We start from the raw sequence: 21,952 nt of genomic DNA on the forward strand, positions 1-21,952 counted from the left end.
GCCTACTCCAGGTGGTATTGCTCACTTCAGGTGGTATTGTCCACTCCAGGTGGTATTGCTCACTTCAGGTGGTATTGTCCAATCCAGGTGGTATTGTCCAATCCAGGTGATGTTGTCCACTCCAGGTGGTATTGTCCACTCCAGGTGGTATTGTCCACTACAGGTGGTATTGCTCACTTCAGGTGGTATTGTCCAATCCAGGTGATGTTGTCCACTCCAGGTAGTATTGCCCACTCCAGGTGGTATTGCCCACTCCAGGTGGTATTGCTCACTTCAGGTGGTACTGTCCAATCCAGGTGATGTTGTCCACTCCAGGTAGTATTGCCCACTCCAGGTGGTATTGCCCACTCCAGGTGGTAATGCCCACTCCAGATGATATAACCCACACTAGGTGGAATACCCAACACCGGGAGATGCGTCCTACTGCAGATGGCATGAATCACACCACACGGAACTGCTCACACCAGCTGATATGCCCTACACAAGGTGGTATGCCCACACACTTGTCAGACGATCTCGCTAAATGCATAGCGCTGAACAGCGACACATTGAGTCATTCCTCGCTACACGACAACCAGCTGTGGCGCCAGGCACCAACTGTGTTTACCCTTCACTCATCGTCATCTGGCTTCCACCAGTTAGTCTCCCTCTCTCTTCTCTCTCTCTCTCTCTCTCTCTCTCTCTCTCTCTCTCTCTCTCTCTCTCTCTCTCTCTCTCTCTCTCTCTGTCTCTCTCTCTCTCTCTCTCTCTCTCTCTCTCTCTCTCTCTCTCTCTCTCTCTCTCTCTCTCTCTCTCTCTCTCTCTCTCTCTCTCTCTGATGCACATAATGAAGCAGCAAGTGATGATCTGTTATTTTGGGTCAGCGCATCTAACTTTTTAATGCAAATTGCATTATTATTAGTTAATCATTTATGAAAATAACTTTTAGGCAGCATTACTGTCCTTTGAGGTACACGATAAAGCTGGAGCCAGCTGTCTGCCAGAACTTTCATATGGTTCGCTGAATGAGTTCCCTGAGCATTTACGTGATCAGCAAACTGGGTCCAAATCGTCAGTCTCGGAAGGAATTATAGCTGATTAGAGTGATTTTATTAGGATGGTTCAGCTGTTGATGGCTGAGCGCCTTGGGTTGTGGTTGCCAGCTATTCGTTGTCCACGATGTTGGGTCTGGCTGGACCTTGAGAACATTGGCTTTATACATAATGGTAAGGTCATTTGTCCACTCATCCAGAATTGTATACAATCTATACTAATATAGGATAGCGATGCTTTCACGCGATGGAAAGTGGACTTGAGCATCATGTACGATTTTGCAAAGTCTGCTAGCTGTTTCTGTCAAGAAGTACCATGGGGCTGTAAGACTGTAGGCTTCCTTGCCTGCTTGGTAAAGCACGTGGCATATCATTATCTCTGAGGAGTCAAACTTCATTCTTAAGATATTAACTTCATCACTGAGCGCTGAATATATGTTAAATATACATATGGGAGACACATATATCATCTATATGTTTCTCCCAGTTTTCATATTATGCTGTTTAGTTATCATCATTGTTTTTCTCAGCAATGAATGTAACCAACTTTGGTCTACCCGAGTTAGATATTGCCGTGAGTAGTTAATGATTCTTTTAGCAGTTGGTATTTCCTCTTCTTTCGTTCATGATGGTTGGAACGCTGTCATCACATTGAGCCTGAGTGTCCCCTTGATGAAGGTAGTCCCTATTTAGCTTTTAGATGGAACCAAGAGCTCACATATCAAAACATAAATCATTGATAATAGTCCAAGGTGGCGTACGTGGTACAGGGCGCCTGCAATGTTCTGTGCGACAACACAGGTGATCTTGGAGTTATCCAATGACTGATGTACGTTCAAAATGCATGATGGAAAAGTTCAACAAAAGATCAGCAGCTGAACGGCCTGTCCTCAACCCATGTTGTCAAGCACACAGCCAACGGTGATGGTGGTAAAGTTCTGTCGTTTGTGGTGTGCTTCTTGTCGTAAGATATTTGGCAGTAATGGAAGGCAGGGACACTGATCTGTGGGTCTCTACCGCTGAATTGTTATTCCTTGTGTGGACTGGAGCTACATCCTGCTTCCCTCCAGGGAAAGAATCGCTGCCTAGATCTAGGTTGCAGTCTAGACTATCTAGACCTAGATTCCTAGATGTAGACAGCGGTGTAGACCATCTAGACTTGAATTCTTAGATATAGGCAGCGGTGGTGGAATGGAAAGGAAGCTAATGGAAAAGCGAGGCCGGAACAACTGAAAAACATTCTCGGGATGAAGTCAAGCCCCATTGTTTTTCCGATGTCAAGTGATTTCAGAGGTAGTGGACTTGGCGCTGTTTAATAATCACTACTGGCAAGAAGACAGCTCATGGATCAAGCCCATGGATCAAGCCCATGGATCAAGCCCATGGATCAAGCCGTGGTGGGAAATGTTGTGCACCAGAGACCTGTACCGCTACAGAGAAATGGTCGGCCGGTAAGTTTGCTATTTTTTTATTGCCAGAGGCAGGAGACTCTTTTTCTCGGTTTCGTGGTGGGATTGTTCCTATATGAATACCTCTGCTGATATGCATATGTGGGAATGCATGAGCATCAGCAGCAACCACCAGAATCTGTTAACAGAAGCGATTAACCAATTTACATCTCCGCCAGACTTGTTTTTGACTTTGTAACACAGCATCGATGCCCAGACCATGGCTGATCAGCAGGCTTGGTCACGTACTGTGATGACCAAACCACTGACCAACAGATGAGAAGACGACGACCTTTCGGTCAGTCTCAGACCGTTATCAATTGTCATTATATCTTCAGTCACGTTATTGTGACTCGTCGTTGTCACACACTGTGATTGGTGAAGGCGCTGGCTTGCTTGATCACGTCTGCCAAGTTGTGCTCGTTAATACTTCATTCCGGTCTGTGGGAATAGCCAGAGGTAGTAAAGACAGCTTGGAGGTCTTAAGAACCTACACATATTCCTTCGAAGACTTTCACATAATAAAGTTATCAGGACGTTTTCTGGTTGAGAAGTGAATTGAATGCATTAAAGTGTTTCCCGCGCAACAATCAGGAGCCCATGAGTGCCCACAAGTGCCCACGAGTGCCCACAAGTGCCCACGAGTGTCCACGTGTGCCCAAGAGTGCCAATGAGTGCTCGCGGGCTGTGTGTGAGGAAGCCAACGTTGGTAATGAAGCCCCTGATGTTAGCAGTGATTATGCTAATGGGTCGCATCCTCTCCCAATGTATCTGATTTTCTGTCTGTTTGATGTTGTCTCACACTGTCCGTCTATCTCTGTCTGTCTGATGTTGTCTCACACTGTCCGTCTCTCTCTCTCTGTCTGATGTTGTCTCACACTGTCCGTCTCTCTTTCTGTCTGATGTTGTCTGACACTGTCCGTCTCTCTGTCTGTTTGATAATGGCTGTTCTGACCTATCTTTCTGACATTGTCTGTCTGTCAGTCTTTGTTTACTCTCTCTCTCTCTCTCTCTCTCTCTCTCTCTCTCTCTCTCTCTCTCTCTCTCTCTCTCTCTCTCTCTCTCTCTCTCTCTCTCTCTCTCTCTCTCTCTCTCCCCCTCTCTCTCTCTCTCTCTCTCTCTCTCTCTCTCTCTCTCTCTCTCTCTCTCTCTCTCTCTCTCTCTCTCTCTCTCTCTCTCTCTCACTATTCCTATCTCATTCTTGAACTATGCTATAAACGACAGTGGAGTCAACTAATCATCATCAAGGATGTTAATTAGAAGATGGCTAGGTCATCTCTGGAGGTTCTGTCACTGTTCCATTGCTCGCCACTTCATCAGGGAGGGGATCCGTTCCATCCTCGGGTAATATATTCATCCCTTAATGAATTCATGATTCACCTGTTTACTGGACCGGCAATTTAATATCGCTGCCGCTGTTGATGAAGAATCTCAAAGGTGGTGTTAATTATATCTTCTCGTTATACATGTGATTCTTAATTATTAGAGATTTGTGCAAATTTATATTAGTCTGTTTAATAACACATGAACTTATGTTACAGTAAATGGTCTTTGTATTTATAAATCGTGGCATATTTAATTTGTTAATTGTTACTTAAATTGTAAGTAGTCATTGTCTCTTACAAATCGTTTTAGGATATTTATTAAAATTAAAATTTATTTTTATTTTATAACTTTCACAATATATTTGGTCAGCCTTTAATGTTATAACACCGAAGCTCTTAACAGCGTGAACTCTTACTCTCTGCCCGCAGGTCCGGACTTCTGGGGGCTAATCAACCCTAACTGGAACATGTGTGAGAGAGGTCGCCGCCAGTCACCCATCAACATAGAGCCTGATAAACTTGTCTATGACCCACACCTCCGGCACATACACATCGACAAGCATAAGGTCAGTTAGTCCGCCTGTTGTCTGCCTAGCTGAGGGAGGCATGGGGGGCAGGACTCCATGTTGTGTCGCTGCTGGGAGGGAAGGGGGCTGTGGACAGCTGGGAGGGGGCTGTGGACAGCAGGGAGGGGGCTGTGGACAGCAGGGAGGGGGCTGTGGACTCCTGGGAAGGGGCTGTGGACTCCTGGGAAGGGGGAAGGTTCAACTGGAAGGGGCAGCAGGTGGATGGGTGGGGGGGGGGGGAGGTTTGTGGACAGCAATTAAGCGTCTTCATGGAGTTTTCATATATAATTATAATCTTCAACTAGTTGACTTAATGAAGGTCACACTTGAGTGACACTTAGTTAAGCATTGCTGAGCGCCTGCAAGCCAGTGAGTCCGCAGCTTCAAGTTGCTGTTCAAGTTAACGTTGTATTCTGTGTACTGTGAAACAAAAAAAATACATTAAGGTACACATAAGATTATCCAGCTTAAAATACAGCAATTATCATAGTCCCTTTTTCGAATACTTTTTCTGTAGCAGAAATTCTGGTCATGGAAAAGATAGCCAAAATTTTTAACTAATGTTCAAATGCTCGTTCGTTGTATGGTAATGTAATGGCTAAAATTCTTAATGCCCTGAAAAGTCATGCTGTTCTCCATACGCGGTAATGGGCACTCTGGGTGCTGCAATCTGATTGGGTCATACAAGGAACTAAGAAATTTCCGTAAATATACTTTCGGGCATATATGCCTAACACTGAATACTTCAGACCATATTGTGGGTACATATCCGTTCCAGAGAGGCAGCTATGATAACTATCCTGATTGGCAGCTATCATAACTATCCTGATGGGCAACTATGATAACTATCCTGATGGGCAGCTATCATAACTATCCTGATGGGTAGCGATGACAGGCTTCCTGTTGGGCAGCTATCATAACTATTCTGATGGTCAGCTATGACAGGCTTCCTGTTGGGCAGCTATCATAACTATCCTGATGGGCAGGTATCATAACTATCCTGATGGGCAGCTATGATAACTATCCTGTTGGGCAGCTATGACAAGCGTCCTGTTGGGCAGCTATCATAACTATCCTGATGGGCAGGTATCATAACTATCCTGATGGGCAGCTATGATAACTATCCTGTTGGGCAGTTATGACAGGCTTCCTGATGGTCAGTTATGACAGGCTTCCTGATGGTCAGCTATGACAGGCTTCCTGTTGGGCAGCTATCATAACTATCCTGATGGTCAGCTATGACAGGCTTCCTGTTGGGCAGCTTTCATAACTATCCTGATGGTCAGCTATGACAGGCTTCCTGTTGGGCAGCTATGACAGGCTATGATGGCAAAAAGCAAAAAGCCATCGAGCAAAAAGTCTTAGTCGACATGAACTTGAAACCGGCCATATACTGCAGGTATGTTGACGACATTTTTACACAGGTACCTGATGTCAGACATCTGCAGGAGCTGAAGGAGGCATTTGAGCAGAGTTCCGTGCTGCGTTTCACTTACGAGATGGAAAAGGATGGGAAGCTGCCCTTTCTAGATGTAACAGTCATGGAAAAGGGCGGAGGTTTCCACACTGCAGTCTACACTAAGGAAACAAACATAGGAATGTGCCTAAATGCCAACAGCGACTGCCCAGACAGGTACAAGAGGAGTGTTGTTAACGCATATGTCGACCGTGCTCTCAGCCACAGCTCAGAATGGAAGCAAGTCGACGAAGAACTCTGTAGGGTAAGGCAGGTCCTAGTCAATAACGGCTTCTCCAATGGTTTCGTCGAAGACATCATAAGAAGGAAAGTGAAAAGCCATGCAACCTCTGAAGAGACAACTAACACAACACCTATACCCCCTATGTTACGGCCCTCTCGGGACGCAACGGGGTCCTTACTCTGATGTTGTTAGAGGAAGATATAATGTATCCGTTCCCAAGCCAGTAGTGGCTATCAAGGGATGAGATCCGTGACGCAAGTAACTTAAAGGGAGTAGGGAAAGAAAGCTAAGAACTTAATATTATACTTATTACCATCACCAATTAAATATATAAAATCAAAAAGTGCACAGGGGGAGGGTATTAACACTATACAAGGGGATTAATCCATAATCGTTGTCTTCTGCTGAAGACGCTGGTGCCACAACTCTCGGTGCCGAGTCCTTGGTGCTTTCTTCGTGGCCACACAACGAATTATCCAAAGAAGTTGAGCCTACCCTGGCCACAGGTCAGCCAAAACACAGGTCCACTGGGGGCACCGTCGTGGAGGCCGTCAACCACACGTCCAGCTGGTCTGCTGGCAGGTTCTGAGCCAACAAGGCTGGTACGGCCACTCCACGAACGATATAAGGGATACGCCCTAGACAGGAGTCTCGTGTGATATCACAAATCACCCTCCTGTCCTCAATACCCCAGTGGATGATCGTCTCCAACAGTTGGTCCCGGGTAAATCCTCTTACTGCCACTCCACTGGCAGGCTAACACACCACAGTGTTCTTCCGGGGGGACGACTTCACAACAGCTGCAGCAACGTTCAAGGTATGGAGACTGGCTGCCTCGGGTAGACTGACTCCACTTCCATCACAGTGGTCCCAGGTCGGCTCTGTAAGCAGACACGTCATCAATAACCGGGACACTAATACACCTCACTTACGGGCTCGGGTACAAACACCTGACGTATCCAGTCCATAGATGGCGCTGTCGTCGGAGCACCACCTCACCAGAGGTCAGGAGCGGCAGTGTTGAGCGCTGAACCAGACTGGAAACTGGTCCTCGAGGCCAGTACACGCTGTCCTCACCAGGTGTCGTCCGTTTGACGGGGGTTTCGGGAGCTGACCCACAGATGGCGTGGTTGTCACTGCTCCAGGCTCGGACGCTGGATCCGGGTTCGTAACACCCTATTAGACTATTTTACAGGAACTTCTTTTCCACAGCTCATAAAACGGAGGAAAGGGTCCTGAAAGATATTGTTAATAGAAACGTTATCCCTACAGACAAAAATCAGAGGATACAACTGACGATTTACTATAAAACCAGAAAAACGGCCAGCCTACTCATGAGAAACTCTCCAGACACAAAACAGAACGCTTTAAAAGAGACTAACGTCGTCTATGCCTTCAAATGAGTGCATTCCATTTATTAACTACTCTGACACTGAAAAAATTCTTTCTAACGTCTCTCTGGCTCATCTGGGTACGAAGTTTCCACCTGTGTCACCTTGTTCGTGTCCCACCCGTGCTGAAGAGTTTGTTGTTTGTGTGTGTGTGTGTTTTTGTGTGTGTGTGTGTGTGTGCGTGTGTGTGTGTGGGACCTAATTTAAGTTATTACATGAAGGATACTATGAACAGAAGGATGCTGCATCTCAGCATCTGTGATAAATATTGGGACAATATGAGATAACACGACTTGGGAGATGACGCATCTTCCTGAGGCTGAGCCCTGACCTTAAGGACTCTACTCTCACACGATGAATGTTTGGCATATAAAAGTAAGTAGCCCATCTCCCGAAGGAAACATAGCGGTTACTAACATGGAGCCGTCAGTGAAATGAACTCCTCCGCCAGGATTGACCTAGAGGGGATCCTGGCGTCAATATGTGACGTACAGTGTCCGTTGACGCAAGCTGGCATATGGTCGAGCCTGGTGGATGACTTGATCTTTTGGATGACGTGACCTGGTGGATGACTTGATCTTTTGGATGACGCGACCTGGTGGATGACTTGATCTTTTGGATGTCGCGACCTGGTTGATGACTTGATCTTTTGGATGTCGCGACCTGGTGGATGACTTGATCTTTTGGATGACGCGACCTGGTGGATGACTTGATCTTTTGGATGTCGCGACCTGGTGGATGACTTGATCTTTTGGATGTCGCGACCTGGTGGATGACTTGATCTTTTGGATGTCGCGACCTGGTGGATGACTTGATCTTTTGGATGTCGCGACCTGGTGGATGACTTGATCTTTTGGATGTCGCGACCTGGTGGATGACTTGATTTTTTGGATGACGCGACCTGGTGGATGACTTGATTTTTTGGATGACATCGACCTGGTGGATAACTTGATCTTTTGGATGACGCGACCTCGTGGATGACTTGATCTTTTGGATGACGCGACCTGGTGGATGACTTGATCTTTTGGATGTCGCGACCTGGTGGATGACTTGATTTTTTGGATGACGCGACCTGGTGGATGACTTGATCTTTTGGATGACGCGACCTGGTGGATGACTTGATCTTTTGGATGACGCGACCTGGTGGATGACTTGATCTTTTGGATGACGCGACCTGGTGGATGACTTGATCTTTTGGATGACGGGACCTGGTGGATGACTTGATCTTTTGGATGTCGCGACCTGGAGGATCTCTCTACTTTACGACGACCTGACCGGATGGATGATTCGATCAAGTAGATTTATCGACCTCGAAGATGTCCTGAGCTGCTGGATGACCAGACCAGCGTGATGAAATGACTAGATGGTTGACCTGAGCTGGTGGATGATTAGAGCCTGCTGGGTACCTCGCCGTGGAAGACATAGACAGATGTATCCATTAATCGTTTGCAGTCAAACACAACACCAAAATTACCTTATGTGTACTCCTATTCACCTGGCAATTCAAGCATTTTAACGAGCTAATAATGGCGCAATTGCGTAGTTAGGGGGGATTATAAGCGTTAATAGATTGGATGATTGTATACGCTTGATGGCCGTAATAACCATAAAACCCCTGTAATGGTGGGATTGGTTTCCCAGCGCACTTGCGGACCCGTGTCGAACGTACGTCATCTTAAAGTGATGCTCACATCTTAGAGTGACACCCTCATCCCAAAGTTATGCTCTCATCTTAGAGTGACGCCCTCATCTCAAAGTGATGCTCTCATCTTAGAGTGACTCCCTCATCTCAAAGTGATGCTCTCATCTTAGAGTGACGCCCTCATCTCAAAGTGATGCTCTCATCTTAGAGTGACGCCCTCATCTCAAAGTGATGCTCTCATCTTAGAGTGACGCCCTCATCTCAAAGTGATGCTCTCATCTTAGAGTGACTCCCTCATCTCAAAGTGATGCTCTCATCTCATTGTGATGCTCTCATTTCATAGTGACCCCCCTCTTCTTATAGTGATGCTCTCATTTCATAGTGACCCCCCTCTTCTTATAGTGATGCCTTCACCATAAAGTGATGTCCTCACCATAAAGTGATGCCTTCACCATAAAGTGATGCCCTCCCGGCCCCCCCCCCCCCGTGACACGACATGTGGCACCGTCGCAGCCGCAGTAAAAGCTTAATTAGGAGACGATTACGCTTAATGAGAAACCAGGAAAACTGTCGGAGAGGAAATTTCATAATTTGAACAAATGAATCACGATTACATTTTTCCCCAGGAGCCCATCGGGAGGTTAAAAAAAAAACAGGAAAAAAGTTTCCAAACACTGGCCTGTTTTGACAGTCCGCGAAAGATTTTCAATTTGAGCGCCGGGAACTTGTTTGTGAGAACACATTCGCCGAAGAGAAAACGTTTGAATATTTTCGGGTATTTTTTAAGCTCGTTAAATTATTTTGCATGTCCAACGGGGCTTTGTTTGATTGCCGACTTTGTAATGAATTAGTTCTTCGCAGCATGCTGTGATTTTTGGCTAGCTTGAGTGAAAGAGGAGTGGGGGGGGGGGGGATTAAGGGGAGGAGTGGGCATTGTAGGGGAGTGAGGAGGGGCATTGTAGGGGAGTGAGGAGGGGGCATTGTAGGGGAGTGAGGAGGGGGCATTGTAGGGGAGTGAGGAGGGGAGATGTAGGGGATGGGGGGTGAAACTGGATTAGGGGTGGGGGAGGGGGCCTAATACTGCAGGGAGAGAAAGAAGGCTGTGATTTCTAATAGCAGATGATGCACATTGCCTGAGAGACAGCCCAGTACGGTAAGAGACACCCATAAGTTCACTTATACGGTGTTTAATATTTCATGGCGTATTCCACATTTCGAACATAGGAGTTCGAACATTTAAACAGGTAAACAACACCAGATCTGAGTTCATATGGTAGTAGATCTGTTCAATTTAAATAGCTTTCAAGGATGTTATTGTTAGTAAACACGAACTGAAAAGTAATTTGCGATTAAACATGTCAATAAATATTCTTAAGTTCCTTCCTAATGCAAAAACTTATTGTGCCTAAATATGGAAATTCGACATATTGTATGTCGTTAGGTACGGCGGATAGAGTACCCTGCGCCTCAACCAGTGACGGATACTATCCCCTTCCCAGAGGCAGACAGGAGTGAGGGGAATTCCTTCCCATATTGGTCTCAGAATGTATGAAAGAGCTGATAAGTTAGCAAAACCTTTAACTTATAAAGAGGGAATTGATTACCATCTTTTACTGCCTTTGAGCAGCCCGAGGGCAGTATTATTTCGGGAACATCAACAAAATCCCGTAGACTTGTGGCAAAGTGAAATTCACACTTGTTCCTCCATCTATCATCATTCTATTATGCAGGAAGAACCGCACGTATGTGATTCATCCAAAAAAGTTAGTAGACTTCCAGATGTCACAACTGCTAGGCTTTAGCTCGGCTACAAGGACCTCTGGGAGTTTGTAACATCTGCTTATATAGATCTGACTATATGTAAACTCTGTCAGCAGAACTATTCACATACTCCGGGTCTTTATATAACGGAATGTGAAAATATCGCGGAATTCAGAGATAACACCATCAATGGTGTCTAAGAAACGTGTAAGTACTTCATTCATAATCTTGTACATCCAGGAATCTTAGCGAAGTATCCAAAATTTGCTTACTGTAGGTGCAGCATGCACATGACTGTAAAGCTGCCGTCCAGTAGGGTGGGTGTGGAAAAAGACTAGTAACTGTGTGACTCACCATAGATGTAAAGTGCCTTTAATAGTGACTGTTGTGAGCCTTTTGTTGAATAATTTATGATACAAAACATTATCGATGTGTATATATATTTGTGCAAATGATTGTATATATATGAACACGTATAAATAACATAAATAATTGTATAACTAGCTTCAAAAGATTGTTACTTGCTTATCTAAACAAACTATGTGGTTCATTTCCTGAACCGATTATGTGCCTTTGTAACCCTTTCCACCAATGACATGTGGTGCATAATAAAGAAATTGAATTGTTGAAGACTGCAGGAACCTCAAAAGTAGGTTTAAATTTAGTAATAAGAAAATATCATCAGAGTTCTATAAAATATCCTGCCAGGAAACGCATTTGAAACGAAAAATTCATGCAAAAACTTTAAATTCAATAACAAAATTATTATAATTCGAACTAAGATTAAAGGCTCTATTTATTAAAGTTTTAATTGTATTCAGTTTATGTAGTTTGAGACAAAAATTAAAGCAATGCAAACTAAATCCAATAAATGAGGGTTTACGGTAAACTGTATTGTATTAGTATTGGCTAACTAATATATTAGTGTCAAGGTTTTTAAAATGAAGCTTGAGTTGAACAGCTCGGAGTCGTCGACTCAGTTGTTTATACACTAATTGTCAACTTTTCATAAGTATGTGTTGAGGTATTTTATAATTCTTGCTTTACCTGGTTGATGGGGTTCTGGGAGTTCTTCTACTCCCCGGCCCGAGGCCCGGCGCGAGGCCAGGCTTGACTTGTGAGAGTTTGGTCCACCAGGTTGTTGCTAGGAGCGGCTTACCAGCCACATATCCACCACAACCCGGTTGGTCCGACACTCCTTGAAGAAAACTATCCAGTTTTCTCTTGAAGATGTCCAAGGTTGTTCCCGCAACATTTCTTATGCTCGCTGGGAGGATGTTGAACAACCGCAGACCTCTGATGTTCATACAGTGTTCTCTGGTTGTGCCAATGGCACCCCTGCCTTTTATATATCTCTTTGTTTTTTATTTGAATGATGTTTTATTTTAATTTTTTCAATATTAATTGTTAATGAATACAATTTTTAAATTTATTTAATTGCTTTTAGGTAAATTTGTAAATATTAAATTTTTAGCACTGATGATGTTGTTTGGTGCGTCAAAACGTCTAGAATTATAAATACATTTAATTTTTTTAAATTTATTATGGCAGAGATCCTCTCTCAACCTGTTTGGTGAGATCTTTTTGACAAGTGAACATATAAGCGTATGATAATTGACCACTTCTTATAGAATCGTTAGATGTTTGGCCTATATAATGATGATGGAAGGAATGTTCAAGGGGAAAGCGCCAAGCCATTACTACTAAATAGCACGTGGAAGGGATCAGGATAAGAATTTGGGACGGGAGGGGAGGAGGGAAGGAACGGTGCCCAACCACTTGGACGGTTAAATGCACATTAATGACGCTATGTAAAAAGACACATTAAATACTGTTTATGTAGGACTGACGTAAATCTGTGTATTTATGTTTGTAAGTTAGAATTTTAAATGCACTACAACCACCTTTTGTGGTTGATTGTTCAATAAATCACTGTAGTATATGTTTAACAGATCTCTAACCCTGTCCATGGAGGACAGAAGAGAATGTATAAATGCCGATTAGCATTGTAAATGTGTTGCACCCTAATGCCCCTGCTACCTAGCAGTAAATAGGTACGTGGGAGTTAGTCGGCGGTCACGGGCTGCTTCCTGGAGGGTGTGTGTGGTGTGAGGAAAAAAAATAGTAGTTAGTAACCGTTGATTGACAGTTGAGAGGCGGGCCGAAAGAGCTGAGCTCAACCCCCACAAGCACAACTAGGTGAATACAACTATGTGTATACACACATACTCACTGGAGAAGAATACCTGGTCCGAAGAATGAATGCTTCCAAGAAAAGTTGAAGTCGTCCAGAGAAGTTCTGATAAAAATAAATAATGTCTCGTCAGAGAGAACACCGACACCACCACCTTCCCTCTTGACTTGAATCAGCGACTTTGCATATTATGCCAATCCAATTACGTTCTTTTACACTGGCTTGTCGTGTGTTGCATGTCATCGATAATCTATCTTTCTATCTATCTTTCTATCTATTTATCTATCTATCTACCTGTCAGTTTTCAATCAGCGTAGCTACTGAAGCGCTCATTAATTTTCCGAGTCTGTTCTTGTCAGCCTTTAATTCAAATCGAGAGCCTTGAAGGATAATCCCAATCTTGACTGCCACCCCAAATTAAACTCCGTCCGGCTGACGACATTTTATTCTCTAGTAAGTATTATGGATCTCCAAAAGCCATGTTGAATTATTCCTTCTCCAGAGAGCTTCTAGTTGGGCGAACATGGTTTTTGAATTTCATGTAAGATCAGTGTATATGAAGATGTAATAGATCTGTGCATAAGAAGATTTATTAGACTTGTGTATGTGATGATTTAATAGATCTGTGTATGTGAAGATTTAATAGATTTGTGAATATTAAGATGCAATAGATCTGTGTATATGGAGACTTAATTGATTTATATATGAAGACTTAATAGATCTTAGTATATGGAAGCTTAGTAGATATTATTATATGGAGACTTAACAGATTTGCGTATATGAAGACTTAATAGATCTGCATATATGAAGTCTTAATAGATCTTTGTATATGAAGATTTAATAGGTGTGTGTGTATGAGACTTAATTGATCTGTGAATATAAAGACTTAATAGGTCTGTGGATATGAAGACTCAATATATAAAGTTTTTGTAAAATATCTATATATTAAGACTAATAGATCCGTGTAAATGAAGACTAATAGATCTGTGTAAATGAAAACTTAATACATCTATGTATTTGAAGACTTAATAGATCAGTTTAGATAAAGACTCAAGAGATCTGTTTATTTGAAGACTTTATACTTCTGTATCTATATGAAGATTTTGTAGATCTCTGTAAATGAAGACTAATAAATCCGTGTATATGAGTATTTAATGGATCTATATGTATGATAACGTAAGAGATCTGTGTGTATATGCAAACTTAATGGATTTGTATATATGAAGAGTTAATAGATCTCTATATATGAAGACTAAAAAGATTTGTGTATGAAGAGGTAATAGATCTGTGTATAAAAAGACTTTATTGATCAGTCTATATAAAGACTTTATATGAAGATGAAGGCAAAAAGTCTGTTTATATAAAGACTTTATTGATCTGTCTATATAAAGACTTAGTAGATTTCTGAATATGAGGACTTAATAAATCTGTGTATGAAGTCTTACATGATCTTTGTATATGAAGACTTAATAGATCTGTGTATGAAGACTTAATAGATCTGTGTATATAAAGACTTAATAGATCTGTGTATATGAAATCTTACATGATCTTTGAGTATGAAGAATAAATAGAGAGATCAGTATATACGAAGACTTATTATCGGATCTGCTTATATGAAGACTTAATAAGGGGATTTGATTATATGAACTACTAAAGGGGGTGTGTTGATTCAAAGACTTAATAGAATATCTCTGGACATGAAGACTTAAGGCTAAGGGCTCTAAGAGAATAAGTGCTCTATGCATACGAAGGGTTAACAGATCTTTTTACACCCAGTCTTAATAAGGGATCTGAGTATTTTAACTCAGTGAACAGTCGTCTGGATTTAATACGTTTCATAACAGTTATTTAAGTATAAATTAAAATATACATTTTGTAAAATGATTAGACTTTGTGCTCTGATAATTGGATTTTCATTTTGTTGACAACACTTTTTTGTATTTATGGAAGTAATTGATTGTTACGAAAAAAAGCCAGCACTTTTAAACTCAGAGACTGAGGGCGGACTGAACATGAATATACGCCCACAAAAGCGAGGAACTCAGAGCATAATTGATACGTGAAATATTTATGAGGAAGCTGAACGCCAGTTACGAGATTCAAACACAGGCTTCGATAAGCAAAGGAGACTGAGGCCAAACAAACTGTGTACCAGCCCTAATAGTGGTGTGCTTTATAGAAAATTATGCTGCACGCACTTTGAAAAAGTTCCGTATTGTGTGTAAAGGTGTGTGTACTCACCTAGTTGTATTCACATAGTTGTGTTTGCGAGGGTTGAGTTGTGGCTCTTTGGTCCCGCCTCTCAACCGTCAATCAACTGGTGAACAGATTCCTGAGCCTACTGGGCTGTATCATATTTACATTTGAAACTGTGTATGGAGTCAGCCTCCACCACCACATCACTTCCTAGTGCATTCCACCTGTCAACTACTCTGAAAGTGAAAAAGTTCTTTCTAACGTTCCTGTGGCTCGTTTGGGTACTCAGTCTCCATCTGTGTCCCCTTGTTCGCGTACCACCAGTGTTGAATAGTTTTTCCTTGTCTACCCTGTCAATTCCCCTGAAGATTTTGTAGGTAGTGATCATGTCTCCCCTTGCTCTTCTGTCTTCTAGTGTCGTAAGGTGCATTTCCCGCTGCTTTTCCTCGTAACTCATGTCTCTTAGTTCTTGGACTAGTCTAGTGGCATACCTCTGAACCTTTTCCAGCTTCGTCTTGTGCTTGATAAGCAACGGGCTCCATGCTGAGGCCGCATACTCCAGGATTGGTCTTACATATGTGGTATACAAGATTCTGAATGATTCCTTACACAGGTTCCTGAAGGCTGTTCTGATGTTAGCCAACCTCGCAAATGCCGCTGACGTAATTCTTTTTATGTGGGCTTCAGGAGACAGGTTTGGTATGATATCAACTCCTAGATCTTTCTCTCTGTCCGTTTCATGAAGTACTTCATCTCCTATTCTGTATCCTGTGTCTGGCCTCATATTTCCACCGCCTAGTTTTATTACTTTGCATTTACTCGGATTGAAGTTTAGCAGCCATATGTTGGACCATTCATTCAGTCTGTCTAGGTCATCTTGTAGCCTCTTACTATCATCCTCTGTTCCAATCCTCCTCATAATTTTAGCATCATCAGCAAATATGAGAGAAACGATTCTATACCCTCTGGGAGATCGTTTACATATATCAGAAATAGTATAGGTCCAAGGACTGACCCCTGCGGCACTCCACTTGCGACGTCTCGCAAATCTGAGACCTCACCCCTCACAGTGACTCGTTGTCTTCTGTTGCTTTGGTACTCCCTTATCCAATGGAGTACCTTCCCTTTCACTCCAGCCTGCATCTCCAGCTTTCTCACTAGCCACTTGTGTGGTACTGTATCAAAGGCTTTCTGGCAATCCAAAAGTATGCAGTCTGCCCAACTCTCTCTTTCCTGCCTGATTTTTGTTGCTTGGTCGTAGAATTCAATTAACCCTATGAGGCAGGACTTGCCATCCCTGAACCCATGTTGATTCTGTGTTACAAAGTTCCTTCGCTCCAGATGTTCCACTAGCTTTCTTCGCACAATCTTCTCTATCAGCTTACATGGTATGCAGATTAGGGACACTGGCCTGTAGTTCAGTGACTCTTATCTATCCCCTTTCTTGAATATCTGGACTACATTAGCTGCTTTCCAAATTTCTGGCAGTTCCCCTGTTGCCAGTGATTTGTTATATTTTGTGTGTGTGTGTGTGTGTGTGTGTGTGTGTGTGTGTGTATGTGTGTGCATGTATATGTATGTATGTATGTATGTATGTATGTATGTATGTATGTATGTATGTATGTATGTATGTATGTATGTATGTATGTCTGTCTGTATGTATGAGACAGTTGGGAGACGGGACCAAAGAGCCAAAGCTCAACCCCCGCAAGCACAATTAAGTAAATACAATTAGGTAAGTACATACATAATACATACATACATACATACATACATACATACATACATACATACATACATACATACATACATACATACATACATACATACATACATATGTGAAAACATACATATACTTCCTTGAGTCTCATGAAAGTATAAGAGTGAAAGGGAGAGGAGAGAGGTCAAGGGGATGAGCCACCATTCCCATGCACAGCTGGCTCCCAGGTCACACCCAGGGTGGGGCTGATACTGTCTGGCAAGGCTCTCTGACCCCCTGCTCCTCTCAGCCACACCAGCGCCACATTCTGACCTTTTCAGCCACACTAGTCTACCACTTTTGATCAGCATAAAGTTCCACACACTTCCACTCCGCCACACCAGGGCCACACCCTGGCATTCTCGGCTACACCAACACCACACCCTCGTTCTCAGCCACACCAGGGCCACACCTTGGCACTCAAGAGCTCAAGGGACGCAAGGGAAGGACAGGATGCAAAGATGCACATGTCATGTCATGTCTACCTGCTCTTCATGTCACGGTTAAGCTGCTCTTCTGGACATTGTCATGTCATAGTCATGCTGATCGTGATGACATAGTCACGCTGATCGTCATGACATAGTTACGTTGCTCGTTTTGTATCTATAAAACTGTTTTTTTCTGTAACCAGCTTTCACTTTATCAAGCTCTTTTTATGTCGTCCCTAGCTTTCTTTTTATCTAAATCTAATTTTCTATTGCTTTTTTATTAAGCTTTCTTTTCCTTTCCTATTCAGATCCAAGAATCTTTTTACTTTTTCCAAATTGTTCCGTCTATCCAGTTTTCTTTTTGTTTTTATCGCGCTTTCATTTTGTACTTATCCAGTTTTCTGCTTTGCCTTATTTTATTGGATTTTTATCTTTTACCTATCTTTTGTTTTTATCTTTATCCAGATTATTTCTTTATCCAACTATATTGTTTTCTTTATTGAACACAATTTTTGTCTTTACCCAGTTTTCTTTTGTTATTTCCATTTGCTTGCCTCTCTCCTACTTTCCTTTTGGTCTTTCTCTACCTTCCAATTTCATCTTGGAAGTCAATTCGCAAAGGTTAACATTAGGTTTCAAAGGTTTACATAGGTTACAAAATGAGGTGAACACTTAGAGTCTGATCACAGTTGAAGGTAAAGAATTCACGGAATATATATATTTTTAGCGTTGTTGGTCATAAGTCGTCGAACCATTAATCATTATACAGCACGAGATCAATTGATGTAATGTATTGCATACTTGGATGATGGAGCGGCACTGTAAGCATTTTGGCCTGTCACTTGGAATATATTATACAATAAACAATGTATCATGCAGCGGCCAGTAGATCATACATTGAATGTATTTTTTTGTAGCGGTGAATACATTGAACAAACCGTCTTAAATCAATACTCGACCTATCAATGATGGCAAAGCCCAAAACATGCCCGCGTCTGCACTACCAAATGTTCCTTGTAGCTCCTCTGACGTGTTGATAGTCTACCATGTAGCTCCTCTGACGTGTTGATAGTCTACCTTGTAGCTCCTCTGACGTGTTGATAGTTTACCATGTAGCTTCTCTGACGTGTTGATAGTCTACCTTGTAGATACTCTGACGTGTTGATAGTTTACCATGTAGCTTCTCTGACGTGTTGATAGTCTACCTTGTAGCTCCTCTGACGTGTTGATAGTTTACCATGTAGCTTCTCTGACGTGTTGATAGTCTACCTTGTAGATACTCTGACGTGTTGATAGTTTACCATGTAGCTTCTCTGACGTGTTGATAATCTACCTTGTAGATACTCTGACGTGTTGATAGTCTACCTTGTAGCTCCTCTGACGTGTTGATAGTCTACCTTGTAGCTCCTCTGAAGTGCTGATAGTCTACCTTGTAGCTCCTCTGACGTGCTGATAGTTTACCTTGTAGCTCCTCTGACGTGCTGATAGTCTACCTTGTAGCTCCTCTGACGTGCTGATAGTCTACCTTGTAGCTCCTCTGACGTGTTGATAGTCTACCTTGTAGATACTCTGACGTGTTGATAGTCTACCTTGTAGCTCCTCTGACGTGTTGATAGTCTACCTTGTAGATACTCTGACGTGTTGATAGTCTACCTTGTAGATATAAGACTCACTCCGGTGACCAGTTCATATAAGACTCACTCCGGTGACCAGTTCATATAAGACTCACTCCGGTGACCAGTTCATATAAGACTCACTCCGGTGACCAGTTCATATAAGACTCACTCCGGTGACCAGTTCATATAAGACTCACTCCGGTGACCAGTTCATATAAGACTCACTCCGGTGACCAGTTCATATAAGACTCACTCCGGTGACCAGTTCATATAAGACTCACTCCGGTGACCAGTTCATATAAGACTCACTCCGGTGACCAGTTCATATAAGACTCACTCCGGTGACCAGTTCATATAAGACTCACTCCGGTCACCAGTTCATATAAGACTCACTCCGGTGACCAGTTCATATAAGACTCACTCCGGTGACCAGTTCATATAAGACTCCTCTACAACAGTCACTAGGGTAACAGGGATCATCAACACCTCCACTACCCTCCTGTTACCGGCCGTAGCAATATACGGCATAAATGTTATTGCTGTATTGTTCACTGTCATGTTCATGAGGTGAACACCTTCACTGGCCGTGATTGTTTGAGTTTTAACTCAAATATTTCGATACGATTTTTATAATTGATTACCAGGTAAAGTAATATTAGAGTTTATCTGAATTTACCTGAGAGCCACTATGTCTCTAGTGGCCTCAACGAGGATACGACGCCCGCGGCTTGTCAAAGGTTCCAAGACTTGTCCCGATTTTTTTTCTCGTATGATTTATTATAGTCCTCTAGGGAGGAGGGAACACATTACACAGACAGCATGTAGAGAGATGCATTCAATCTTCTTAACATTGTTGTAAATGATAGCTTAGATTGCGTATATGATATAAATTTAACTTTAACTCAAAGCTAAACACGAGGTTATCTTGAGGTTATCTTGAGATGATTTCGGGGCTTTTAGTGTCCCCGCGGCCCGGTCCTCGACCAGGCCTCCACCCCCAGAAAGCAGCCCGTGACAGCTGACTAACACCCAGGTACCTATTTTACTGCTAGGTAACAGGGGCATAGGGTTAAAGAAACTCTGCCCATTGTTTCTCGCCGGCGCCTGGGATCGAACCCAGGACCACAGGGTCACAAGTCCAGCGTGCTGTCCGCTCGGCCGACCGGTTCCCAAGAGGGGAAAAAAATCCATACATTTTTTTTACAAATGCAAATCCGAAATAAAACGTTCTCATCAGTATTGGGTTGATACTAATAATACAACATTCATACAAAAGGAATGACAACGCAATTGGTGAACTCCCGGAAGAACAGCATGAAACTATGCTCAGCTCCTTGTAGATAACTTGACGTCTGATGGTCTTGATAGCTTCTAAATGAACACTGTTCACATTTCAAACAATATAACGGATATCAACACAAACACTCAAGACTTGGAGCTCTCTGTGTAAAACATACACGCAAAGTACCAGTAGTACGAGGGTACAGCATTATGTAAAGTACCAGTAGTATGAGGGTACAGCATTATGTGGAGTACCAGTAGTACGAGGGTACAGCATTATGTGGAGTAAAATACACAATACCTCTAAAGTCACTGAAGCACTTGAACCCGCTGAACTCCTCGAAGAAAATTGGAAAGCAATGACAAAAGACAGGGGTGATTAGAGTCTAATGTCTAGGTTAGGGATATAAACGAACTATACAACCCTAGTCTAAACGATTTACAATAGGAAAATCCTGCACTTTGTAGTTACTCAACCACTATGACCAAATTTCTGAAGCTTCATACAAAAATGTAAATGCAATTGTTGAAAATATGAAATTGGGAAAAATAATCATTCATCATTATGACCATTGAATGATCATTACGTGGGATTACTTAACGTTTAGTGAAGTTAACGTTGCATCCGCCAGGAAAATGATACGGTAGATTATGAGAAACTTCATATCCAGTGACGCCCCACAATGATCCATGCTTTGAAATCGCTTGTATTTCCCCCCTTAACTACTGCTCGATAGCTTACCCCATCTTTCAAGGCAGGAGAAATATCTGAAATTGAACGAATACAGAGAATACATACAGAACACACACAAACACTTAATATACTAAACGATCTGAAAGCATTCAAATTGTACTTCATGGAAAGAAAACGAGAGGTATTCCATACCACACTCATCGAGGACGAGGCACTGGAACGCCATGTCAAGACTTTGCATTAAATATACTGAAGTAAAATATATGGTAGAAAATGCTGAATAGACCCAGTAAAGAGTAAGGTTGCCATTGATATAATCAAAGACCAATAAATGAATATCAGAGATCGTCGGCTCTTTTTACCCATCAAATATAAGAAATTTTACCGAAATACAGTGAGGGAGGTTTCCAAGTGGCTATTGAACAGGTTTCACACAGGATGTCAGGGATTCGCCTGGATGGGAAGTATCGAAAATAATATATAATCACAGTAGTCAGGGAACACCGGTTTGTAAACAGATATATACAGTGAGATGGGCATGAATTGCTCTGGAGCAAGGCGGAAGTCACCATACAACTCACTGTCAGGCTGTGAGCCTCCTAGACTTGGCCAACAACAAAACTCATTAGCTAATTTGAAGTCACTGACAGAAACTGTATTTTCTCGGAAATCAATCGAACACTACTGTATATCATAATATTTTTGGTATAGGAATTTAGAGGATATGTTAGGTTTGATATTTTGGTGATGTAGTCTCCTAGTTGTTCATCCGTCTCTCCATCCATGTATCAATCTATTTATCTATCCATCCACCCCTCTAATATCCATCCATCCAACATCCATCCATTTGTCCGTCTACTTATCTATGTATCTATCCATTTATAAATGCATATTTCAATCAATCCATCTGTGCATCTATC

At 42.4% G+C, this 21,952-nt stretch overlaps 1 protein-coding gene across 4 annotated transcripts in view; it reads left to right on the forward strand.

The window, feature by feature from the left end:
• The window catches only part of CARPA (Carbonic anhydrase-related protein A), a 339,981-nt gene that overhangs the window by 238,588 nt on the left and 79,441 nt on the right, over positions 1-21,952 (forward strand). For all 4 annotated transcript variants that reach the window (XM_045729300.2, XM_069319934.1, XM_045729301.2 and 1 more), the window contains one exon: positions 4,234-4,370. In XM_045729300.2, coding sequence (XP_045585256.1) covers positions 4,234-4,370 — 137 coding nt within the window. The remainder of the gene's footprint in view (positions 1-4,233; positions 4,371-21,952) is intronic.

This window comes from Procambarus clarkii, chromosome 94, assembly GCF_040958095.1.
Source record: "Procambarus clarkii isolate CNS0578487 chromosome 94, FALCON_Pclarkii_2.0, whole genome shotgun sequence".
NCBI classification, from domain to species: Eukaryota; Metazoa; Arthropoda; class Malacostraca; order Decapoda; family Cambaridae; genus Procambarus; species Procambarus clarkii.